We start from the raw sequence: 12116 nt of genomic DNA on the forward strand, positions 1-12116 counted from the left end.
GAAGTGGAGGCATCTCTCAATGAGGACTGGCTCCTTGGGCTCTGATTTTAGGCTCTAGATTCCTGGATGAAAGCTTGCTTCCATAACTGGCTTACGAAACTGGATTTTATTTACATCTTATTATGGCCATGATGAGTGGGGTTAGTTTTATGATGCAAACACTCATGCTTTCCTTCCAAATAGTTTAGTGACTTGCCGTTATTTTTCTTGCTTTGAAAAATGAGCCATCAAATCTGTAAGTGCTGTGGACAGAAATGTCAAAGGACTGGCTTATAAAGGAAGTTAATTACTGGATTAGTAATGCATTGATTAATATACTTTTTAACATGACAGGCTAATAAGGACAAAATTTGAATTGTGCATACATTTATTAATCACATTGAACTCAATAGTCAAGTTTATTTGAAATTTATTGAATTTTTAATCTAGTTTGGGATAGTTACAGGGACATATGGAGAATGTGAATTCTTTGAACTTAAGGAAGTAATTTCTACTTTTTCAGTTTTATACTCTACTAAAACATTAGCCACATTAATTTGTGGTCTTAATTATAGACTAAATAACATTTGCACATACCGGAATGTTGATTAAAAGCTTTTAAAGTGTTTATCAGGATGATCTCATGCTAAAGAATAAGGAGGACGCTTTTAAGTATACTGACATATTTTTCTAGCAAATCGCATAGCTTTTCCTGAAGAGACCACCACTTGCTCTGCCAATGATAAAAGACTATGTTTGGTTCTATTACTGGAAATATAAAAAAATTTAAAAATTGTTGGTACCATTACTTCCCTTCCTTGTTCTTGGTTTTGGTGTGACAACAGCTGTCCTTTCACATCAGTTTACCTAACAGCGCCCAGTGTCGATAGAAGATACTCTCATAATGATGAATATTCTTTTTGGCTTCTTTTGGTTCGATTTCCTATCGCAGGAAATCATGTTACTGGAGTATTTCTAATGCCTAAATTAGTTTTTCTATTTCTTTATGCACTTGCATCATGGCTCATATTTCATTCTTTTACAGGAATTTTAAACAGTTGTCAGGTGAAATGGAATTTATGACAATTAATGGAACAACATTAAGGAACCTGGAAATCCTTCAGAATCAGGTCAGGTAAACATAAGGCCTATTAGATTCAAAATGGTTTTGAAAAAAAATGTGGGATAAGGTAGCAGTCTGTGCTTAGGTATGCAGGTGAAAACATTGTTGTCTTCAGCTCACAGCATTGCCTGACATCTACTGGTAACTGCAGTGCTCACTTTTTCTGAGGACCAAATACATGAAATACTTACTTGGGAGTACGTTGGGAGCTATAGAGCTGTGCTTTTTAATGATTGAAGCAACACGTCCATCCTGATAATTTCTTTATCAAATATTTCTTTGGAAAGGCATCATCTTTGGAAATTAATGTAAAGTGGATTTTTTTGGTCTGCTTGGTTATGTTTTTTCTACATACTTTTAACTGATTGTTGAAATGTCTGCAGTCTTACTTCATTATCCAGCATATAAAACAAGTTTCTCTGATACTCAGTTTGACTGTAAGATGCATAATATTTCACTTCGCAAACTTCCATCATTGTTTACTTGCCCTTTATTGATGAATGAGAAGGGTAATGAAGACATTAAAATTATTGCTTTCATGTATTAAACTATCACTTGGAAATGTGAGATATTATATTGTAAAACTAATGTTACTATAACATAAAGTCACAGAAAGAAAAAGCAGTTCCAAGTCATTTGAGTAAGTAGTGGAAAAGCTGAACCATCTGCTGTGAATCACTAGAACTGCTGTGAATTAAAGTAAATGCTGAATTTATTCTCCTGACTACTGGATTTGTATATTGCTGTCTAGTTTCTCTCACTTGGTTTCTCCCTCTGCCAGGCTGTCCTTGTATACTGGAGTCAGCCTTCCTTTTATGCAATAACATTTTTATCATGTCATTCTGTCATCCGGAAGTTGAGTATATTTCCCGCAAGTCTTTCTCATCAACTCTGTAAACATCCCCGAGGTAGCAAACAAAAGGGCATTTCTGGGGTGAAGAAGAGCCCACAGTCAAAGCCTGCAGACACAGCCCCGGTATTCCAAGATTTCTTTACTTCTGCCACATCCTCCCTGTTCACACCCTATTACAGTGGAGTCAATTCTGAAATCAAATTCCTAAGGCAAAAATCATCTGTCATCAGAATACTCTCTAAAATCCCTTTCTTTATCAGGACTTGGGCCCTTGTAGAAATAGAAGCTGAGAATTAGCATCTTCTGCTTGTCTTTGTGCTTCGGCTTTGTCCTCCTTTACCATAGAGCAATGGAAAGGGGTCATGAGGAGGGAGCTGGTTGCCAGGGAGAGCAAAGGTGTAACAGGACTCAGGTCTCCCTCAGCTCTCCCTCTCTTGTCTGAGCCTGCTTCCCCAATGATGCCAGGTAATTAGAGAATGATTCCCCTCCACCGTACTCTTCCTGGGACCCTTTACTGTGGTCCAGGCAGTCGGGCTCTCGTCTCAGGAAGGGATGGTGCAGTCACTGATGTGGATTTTCCTCATAGGTCTGCTCTGCCTGCCCAGCTCCTCAGGGAGCCTTCCATGACACTGTAGTTTCCGTGTGTGCTCTGCTTTAAACTCCTAAGGCCTGGAGAGGTTATAGCACACTTTTTATAGTTGATTTCTGCCAGGTGGCATTGTGTCCTCATTAGGAGTCTTTTCTCCCACACTTGGATGTAAGTGCCCTGAGGGAGGGACCATGTCTTAATATATCTTTGCCAGTTATTCTACTGAGCACACAGGAGGTATTCTATAAGTACCTGCTCGTTGATTTGAAGGAAAAGGAAAGAGTAAAAAAAAAAAAAACAAAAAACAAAATCAGGTGAAAACAACTTTATGTTCCAAATAGAACTTAAACCTATTATTAGACATTTTGTACTACAGTGAAACCTTGGTAAAATTTAATACCATCTCTAGTTAATTGTAAAATTTTTTTAATGGCTTAACGTTAAAGTGGCAAAGCATAGATAAATTTTTGCTAAGGATTTAATAAAACAGACTAAAATCAAGCCCTTCAGGGGTACAGTCCTAGAGTGCAGTACAGGTTCACTTCTCTCTGTAAACTTGTTCAGTGTTGTCATGAGAGTATCTGTCTTTAGAATGGCAACTCTTAGGTAGTGGGAGATACTGAACTGCCAAAGGAAAATGAAATTATCTTCACTGTGCTTTCCAAGGCAGGAAAGGATGTAGTTATATTTTTGAGATGTTTAAGACAAACATTTCAAAAGAGACTTCTCAATAATTTATTGTTAGTTAACTAAAAACTATACATAGACTATATCTTTCTTGTGTAAAATATAAGTACTTTGTGTATATAAGGATGTGTGTATGTATACATTCATTCATCTGACATTAAATGAACACCTGTTTTGAGCTCTGTTTTATGCTAGGGCGTAACATTTAAAATTGGGGTCTATGGAATAACGAGGACGCATGAACAACTAGCAGTTTTGGTACAAATACAATCATCTAGTTAATAAACCTTGTTTTCTGGTCTTTTTTAGACTGATATGAAAACCAAAGGAAGTTTATTTTGGGTTTTAGACCATACTAAAACTTCATTTGGGAGACGGAAGTTAAAGAAGTGGGTGACCCAGCCACTCCTTAAACTAAGGTAAAAGGAATTGTCTTTTGTGTGTTTAATCTGAACATTGTTTTCAGTCGGGGAAGATTTTATTTTGTATCTGGCAATAGACTATTATCGGGAAGATTTTTTTCCTTGTCCCTAAGAACGAGCCTACTTTCAGTTGGAAGACATGGCGTCTGCCTGGAGAAAGTGGGTTAACCAGTTCGTTTGGGTCATCAGTAACATAAGGGTGTAGGGAGAGAGAGGCTGGGGCAATGGGGCACTGCCTTTTGTTGAGGGCTTTGAAGGCTGGGCTGAGGAGCTGGTAGCCAGAGGAGGTTAATCCAGTGATTCTGCACATGGGAGTGATAGGATCAGAGCTGGCTTGTGTGTGGGAGCAGACAAAGTGGTCATGGGTGGGGAACAAGCTGGCAAGTTCACGGAGAGGTCCTGAGGACCTGAGCTAAAGAAGTAACAGTAGGAATCTGAAAGAGGGCTTAGATGTGAGATGTTTAAGAAGGTAGGATGAGTAAACTAGGTGTGCTTTCAGGGAAGGTAGGTGAGTCTGGTGCCTGAAACACAGTGGTTTCCAAGCTTGTGTGCACGTTGGAATCACCTGGGTGGCTTTGAAATACTTAATGCCTGTATCCAGCCCCCAGATATTGTGATTTCAGTGGCCTCCAGTGTGGCCTGGGAGTTGGAATTTTTAAAAGCTCCCAGATGATTCTGACATGCAGATAGATTTGGGAGCTGTGACCTATGCCTGTCATGTTGTAGGAGTCCAAATAATGTTGACTGACGGACTGAATGAATGAATGCTATTGTTTATTGTGCTTTTACTATGTACCAGTATTTAATATTCAGAATCATCCTCTGAGGGTGGGTCCTTGAGATGAGTAAACAGATTCAGAGAGCTTCAATAACTTGCTTGATGTTTCACAGCTGGTAGAGCCTAGATTTAAAATCAGCATTGAATCCATCTTGAACAGCTTCCCATATGGACGGACCAGAGAGAGTGTAGTGCTGGTGCTGTTAGTGGGCTCTGTCAACTGAGTCAGTCCCACTAAGGCTGCAGCTCACCACCCCCTAGCCAGCCCACCGTGTTCTCACCTTTGCAGTGGTACAGTACCTCCTCACAGGGCTGCGGTAAGGAATAGAATGAGGCAGTAATCTTCACTGCCAGTTTTGAGCTCTTTATCATATAGCAAGCACTATGCTAGGGGCTTTACGTGCATCGTCTCTTAAACTGCACAGCAGCCGCACTAATGGCTGCGTCTTATGCTGTGCTTAGTAAATAGCCATCTTTGGCAAAGGAGAGCAGATGCTGTTACTGTTAGTCCTAAGCTTTAAGATACTGTTCTGATGATGACTGGTTACTAAATCACTTCAGCTTTTAGTGGGTCATAAAGACCTTCGGACAGGGGTAACTGACTAGGTAAAGAAGGAATTCTGAAAATGGAAGTATCTACTTTGGTTCAGTATTCAAACGAGATAAAGATACCTCATGGAGCAAAAGCAGACAAGATGGCTTTCTGTAGATAGTGTGCGGACAGCAATATAAGGGGTGTTGCCTTCTGGCTGATAGAAAGGCATCTAAAGCATCCACATTATTATTTTTATTTTATTTGGTTGGTTGAAATATTCAACAGAAACAGACTTGCTAGCAGACTTTTACATGCAAATTAAATTTTTTATTTCTGTTGTTAAATTTGTTTTGTATAAACAGGATTAATTTGAGATAAATTCAGTAGACCATGTTGTATGCTCTTTGGGGGCTAATCATGTACTCTTTGGGACCCTCCTTTCCCAGAAAGGCTGAGAGAAGGTACTCCATGCATTGAACTCCAGTGCTTTCAAGTATTGAACTTTAGACCAGCCTAAAACATATATAGCTGAAAACAGGCACACAAAACTTCTTCCTTTGCCATTTCTATTTTAAGTCATAGTTTTAAAACTTTAAGTTTCCTAATCCATTAAAATTGAATTCAGGGACTTCCCTGGTGGTCCAGTGGTTAAGAATCTGCCTTCCAGTGCAGGGGATGAGGGTTCGATCCCTGGTCAGGGAACTGAGATCCCACATGCCGTGGGGCTGAACTCGTGTGCCACAGTTAGAGAGCCTGCACGCCACAACTACAGAGCCCCTGTGCCACAACTAAGACCCGACACAGCCAAAAATAAATAAATCACTATTAATAAATAAAAATGTGTTTATATAAAAAAAATTGACTTCAAAAGAATTCCAGTTATGTCTTAATTGCACTTGCCATGTCTTCCAAACAAATACCTAGAGAAAATCTTGCGCTGATTAGTCAGTAGTTCAGCTATATATTTATTGTTGTTGTTGTTTTAGTACTAACATTAGGTGCCATGCATCCAGGCTAATATTCTGTCTCTGACATAGGCAGCCAAAGGTTAGTTTAGAGCCTAGTTTTCGTCTATAGTGAGATCATACAGCAAATAATTGGTGACAAGGGAACTTAGCAAGATATAAGGTGGATCTCCCAAAGTTCTTCAAGAGCCATTATTTGTCAGTCATCCATGAATTCTCTTAAATCCTTTAGGATCTTTTTTATATTTTCAACCTATTTTAGCTTCCAGGGCAATCACACAGTTCATAAATTCAGGACCAAGTGTCTCAAGTTTCAGAGGATTTTCCACTCCCACTACTTTTTATTCTATAAAATGGCCTCTTTGGTGCAAATTTTTCTAGTGACTTTCTAGAAAGTATAAATGGCTTTTACCCTATACTTACTGATTCAAAGAATTCACTTGGGCTATTGAGGTCAGATGTTACTCTACTGAAACCACATTGGCTTTTATAAATAGGTTATGCTTTCTCATGTGTTGTGCCCCATACGTTTTATCAGTTGTGTAATTTTAGGCAAGAAGATTCTTCAGTGTAGGTCTCTGGCTTCTTATAGCTGAATGCCATGTTGGCAAGCCATTAGTCCTAAGACCTTTTAAAATTAAATTATATTGAATTCATTTTTTTCGAGATTCCATCTTTGAATTTCTTCTGCTTCTTTTAGTTGATATGGTCTTGTCAATCTTGTATACATATACCATAGGTACTTTACTGGTTTTCTCCACAAGCCCCAAAATACAAATTCTGCTTGTAAATAGTGACTGGTTGGGAGGGGGGAGGGGCAGAAAACTTTGAAAAGTGTGGGATGAGTATCTAAAACGGTATTTTAGGCAAAATATTAATTTACAAGGCAGATTTGGTCATCTCAGAAGAGTATTCAAGATTCAGTAACTTACCCTATGTTTTGAAATATTAAGCAAAGGTAAGTTCTGAGTTTTCTCCATGAGTACCTCTTCTTCTACCTGCACCTTAAGTGTTGATGTTACCCGTGGTTCTTTCCTGGGGCATCTTCTTACTTTCAACACTACTTAGGATCTTATCTGTGGCCATGGCTTCTCCTGTAACTCATGTGCAGATGACTTTGTCTCCATTATCTCCCACAGCTCCAGAACCACACATCCACTAGCATGTCTCTGCCTCAGGAAATGTTCGACATGAGTATGCAGAACAGATTGGAAATAAGACATTTTCTTCAGTGAGATAGTGTTTTCTTGAAAATGCAGCTGTGTGTGTGTGTGTACATGCGTGTGCAGGTGTGCATACCACTTATAGAACAGCAGATTATTAACCACAAAGGGAACCTGAGAAATCAGTTCCTCCCCTTCTAGTGGATGAACTATTTTGATCAATGATGAAAACATTGTCTCTCTGCAAGAAGTAGTATTATATCATCTTGCCTTTTTGTAAAATCACTTTTTATGAAAGGCACTCAGGTGAAAGCCCTTTCATGAAAGACTTTTTATTAAGGAAACTAAGCATCTCCATGCCTCTGGTATTGCCCTTCTCTGTTTCTATCTGCATTACCCAAAGATGATTTTTTAAAAAATGTTTATCTGATTATGTTTTGCTCCCTACTATTTACAGTTCTCACAGCACACTGAGGTGTGATTTATTTCTGGACCTTTGTACAGTCTGTTCCCTTTTTCTAAAGTGGAAACTACTCATTTTTGTCTCCCTAACTTGCTGGCTGCTTCTTCAAAGTTTCCTTTGCTCACTGTTCATCTTCTCTGTATCTTTTAAATGTTGGAGTTCCTGAGGCCTGAACCTTAGGAGCTCAGCTTTCTTCCTTCCCTTATCCTTCCTTCCCCTTCTCTTCTCTCCAATGAACTTACCTATGCCCATGACCATAAATATCAAAATGTCAGTGATTCTCAAATTTGATTCTCAAAAACTCTCCTCTATTCTCCAGGCTTATATATTCAACTCAGGCTCCTAAACACATAGGTGTATCACAGGCATCTCAAACTTAACGTATTCAACCCTATTCCTCCTCCTGGTTCCCTGTCCCCTCCACCTAATGCGTTGCTTGGGCCAGAAACCTGGGAGTTACTCTGGACATTTCCTTTTGACAACCACATCCAATCTAATACTAAGTCCTATTGCTTTTACCCCTAAAATATATCCAGAGACTGTGCATGTCTTGCCATCTTGACTGCAGTCAGTCCCACATGGACTGCTGCAGTATCCTCCTAACTGATCTCTTTTTTGAAAATAAAAGCTGAATCATGTTACTCCCCTGCCTTAAACTCTTCATTGGCTTTCCATTGTGCTTCAAATAAAATTAAAATTCTTAAACATGGCTGTTCTGTCTGACTTTCCTCTGCATTCATGCATTCATTGTTGTCTGTTCACTCTGGCCTTCCTTTAGTTCCTGAGCATCCCAGAGCTTTTTCTCTTCTCATGGTCTCTGCATTTACTCGTCTCTCTACCTAGAATATTCTTTTCTTTCTCTTCAGTTTTTACACAGCTAACTGCTTAATTCTTTAGGTTTTACCTTAAAGTGTTAGTTCTTCAGAGAGCTTTTCTCTGACCTCCTGATCTAAATTATGTTCTTCGTATTATTCTTGGATAGTGTATAGGACTTACTATGATTGGTATTTGTTTAATATCTGCCTGTCTCACTCAACTGTGTGTTTTATTTATAACAAGCAATTGATAAGTATTTTTCCCCTGTGCTCATTTTTCTACATTTGCACTTTTTAAACAAAATATGTATTATTAGTGTCAAATACACATAATGTAAAATTTATCTTAATCATTTTTATGTGTACATGTCATTAAGTATAGTACATTCATTAAGTACATTTTTTTTTTATCATTAAGTACATTTTAAGTGTATTAAATACATTAGTATTGTGCAACCATCACCACAGTCCATCTTCAGAGCTCTTTTCATCTTGCAAAACTGAAACGCAGTACACATTCATGAATAACTTCTCATTACTCATTTTTCCTAAACTCTGGCAAACACCATATTACTTTCTGTCTCTATGAAGTTGACTATTATAGGTACCTCATATAAGTGGAATAACACAAGGTTTGTATTTTTGTGACTATCTTACCACGCATAATATCTTCAAGGTTCATTCATGTTGTAGCATATATCAGTATTCCTTTTTTAAGTTGAGGTATAGTTGTGTAGTTGATTCACAACATTCTCACTGTGTTGTATACCTGAAACATATAATATTGTAAAACATAGTGATTGAATATTTTTATAGATTATATTCAATTTAAAGTTATTACAAAATAATGGCTATAATTCCGTTTGTACAATATATCCTTGTTTATTCTATACATAATAGTTTGTATCTCTTAATCGCATAGCCCTGTCTTGCCCCTCCACCTTTCCCTCTCCCCCTTGGTAACCACTAGTTTGTTCTCAATGTCTGTGGAGTCTATTTCTGTTTTGTTATATAAATTTGCTTGTTTTATTTTTTAATTTTCACATATAAGTTATAGAGTAGAATATTTGTCTTTCTCTTTCTGACTTATTTCACAAGCATAATACTCTCTAGGTCCATCCACATTCTTGCAAATGGCAGAATTTTATTCTTTTTTATGGCTGAAGAATATTCCATTGTATAAATATACTAGATCTTCTTTATCGATTCATCTATTGATGGACATTTAGGTTGCTTCCATTTCTTGGCTATTGTAAATAATTCTGCAATGAACATTGGGGTGTATGTATCTTTGTGAATTAGTGTTTTTGTTTTCTTTAGATATATACCCAGCAGGAGAATCACTGGATCATATGGTAGTTCTATTTTTAGTTTTTTGAGAAACCTCCATGCTCTTTTCCATAGTGGCTGCACCAATTTACAGTCTCGCCAACAGTGTATTAGGGTTCCCTTTTTCCATATCCTCTCCAGCATTTGTTATTTGTAGACCTTTTGATGATAACGATTTTGACAGGTGTGAGGTGATATCCCCTTGTACTTTTGATTTGCGTTTCTCTGGTAATGAGCGACGTTGTTCATCTTTTCATGTGCCTGTTGGCCATCTGTATATCTTCTTTGGAAAAATGTCTGTTCAGATCTTCTGCCCACTTTGGAATCCGGTTGTTTTTATTTTATTTTTTTTTGATATTGAGCTGTATGAGCTGTTTTTATATTTTGGATATTAGCTCCTTATTGGTCATATCATTTGCAAATATTTTCTCCCGTTCAGTAGGTCGTCTTCTAATTTTGTTGATGGTTTCCTTTGCTCTGCGAAAGCTTTTAGGTTTAATTAGGCACCATTTGTTTATTTTTGCTTTTATTTCTTTTGCCTTAGGAGACAGATCCAAAACAATATTGCTACAATTTATGTCAAAGAGTGTTCTGCCTATGTCCTCTTTTAGGAGTTTTACGGTTTCAGGCCTTTCATTTAAGTCTTTAATCCATTTTGAGTTTATTTTTGTGTATGGTGTGAGGAATGCTGTCATTTCATTGATTTACATATAACTGTTCAGTTTTCCCAGTACCACTTACTGAAGAAACTGTCTTTTGTCCACTGTACATTCTTGCCTTCTTTGTCATAGATTAATTGACCATACGTACATTAATTGACCATGGGCTCTCTATTCTGTTCCATGGATCTATGTGTCTGCTTTCTGTGCCAATATCATACTGTTTTGATTACTGTGCCTTTGTAGTATAGTCTGGTAAGTATTTATTGAATGGATAATGAAAAGAAAGTCCTTAAAGTCATTAAAGTCCTAACTCAGACTCCTCCTTTGAGAAGTCCTCCTTCTTCTCCTTCCTCCCGCTATAGAAAGTTATCTCCTCTCAATTATGTCCTGTTTCTTACTACTCCACCCCAAACACACACATAGAATACACTGGCAGCTCATAGTACTTTGAATATAACAGATGATTAAGAAATTATGAACAAATGAATCCATTTGAAAATCTTAGTGTTCTCGGTAGGCTTTGAAAATAAAGACAAACCTATATAAGGGAAGTTTAATTTTCTGAGAAAAACTTCTTGATTTTAAAAGAACCTTAGAAGCAGTTTTCTTTCATGTGATTCCTTGTTTTAATGCCACAGACTTGGTTCTGAGAAATCATTTCTTCTCTTTTAGTGGAATAATTGCTTGTTCAGGTGTGAAAACATTGTACTTAACAGTGGAAGAAATGGTGTGGCGACATCTTGCATCCTTGTCAAACCCCTAGTGGAATTAAAATAGATAGAAGTTGATCAGAGAAAGTCATGTGACTTAGTAAGGAAGCCAGGCTGGGTGACAGGAAGGGGCTATCATCCACCTCAGGCATAGCTAGTTTTAAGTATCATGTAAAAAGGTCTAGCTCATAACTCTAAACCCATCTGAATCAGAATTTATTTGCTTAGAAATATTTGGGGTCAGCGTGATTTTCATGTGGCTCTTAAAGACCATATCTGTAGAATCTGAATTACATAATTGGTGATTTAGACAGTGTATTAGTTTACTATGGCCGCCGAAACAAAAGTACCACAAACTGGGTGGTTTAAGTGGCATAAATTTGTCTCACAGTTCTGGAGGCTAGAAGTCCAAGATCAAAATGTCAGTGGGCCTGTGAGGGAGAATCTATTCAGTGTCTCTCTCCTAGCTTCTGGTGGTTTGCTGGCAATCTTTGGTGTTACTTGGCTTGGAGATGTGTTGTCTTTTATCTCTGCCTTTATGTTCACATAGTATTCTCCCTGTGTGCATTTCTCTTCACGTGGCATTCTTTTAATAAGAATATAGTCAAATTGGATTAGGGGCCTACCCTATTCTAGTATGACCTCATCTTAACTAATTACATCTACAATAACCCTATTTCCAAGTAAGGTCACATTCTGAGGTACGGAGGTCTTCAACATATATTTTTTGGGGGACACAGTTCAATCCATAACAGATAGGCTCAGTTATTTCATATCTTTCCTCCTTTTGGCATGGGCAGATCAAATGTACACATCTCTGGAATGGAAACGAGTGTTTTGATGATTATTTAAATGTATCACACATTTATTCAATATCTGTAGTGAAGTTGTAAAGAACACTGAATTTTGTAAATTGCAAACATTATGCAATTTTGCTCCTATAGTACAGTATTCTGAAAAATCTTTAATCTCCCTTACCTTTGAAAAACATTCTGGATTGTATCTGTCCAGGTGAAGGTATTTATGCAAAATGTTACATTGAT

General features: G+C 37.6%; 1 protein-coding gene across 5 annotated transcripts in view; it reads left to right on the forward strand.

The window, feature by feature from the left end:
- MSH3 (mutS homolog 3) overlaps positions 1–12116 on the forward strand; it is a 182919-nt gene that overhangs the window by 65369 nt on the left and 105434 nt on the right. For all 5 annotated transcript variants that reach the window (XM_029217523.1, XM_029217525.1, XM_029217524.1 and 2 more), the window contains exons 11-12: positions 1025–1109; positions 3541–3650. In XM_029217523.1, the coding sequence (XP_029073356.1) occupies positions 1025–1109; positions 3541–3650 (195 nt within the window). The remainder of the gene's footprint in view (positions 1–1024; positions 1110–3540; positions 3651–12116) is intronic.

The sequence above is a fragment of the Monodon monoceros genome, unplaced genomic scaffold, assembly GCF_005190385.1.
Source record: "Monodon monoceros isolate NGI ecotype Baffin Bay Population unplaced genomic scaffold, NGI_Narwhal_1 Super_Scaffold_12, whole genome shotgun sequence".
In the NCBI taxonomy this organism is placed as follows: domain Eukaryota; kingdom Metazoa; phylum Chordata; class Mammalia; order Artiodactyla; family Monodontidae; genus Monodon; species Monodon monoceros.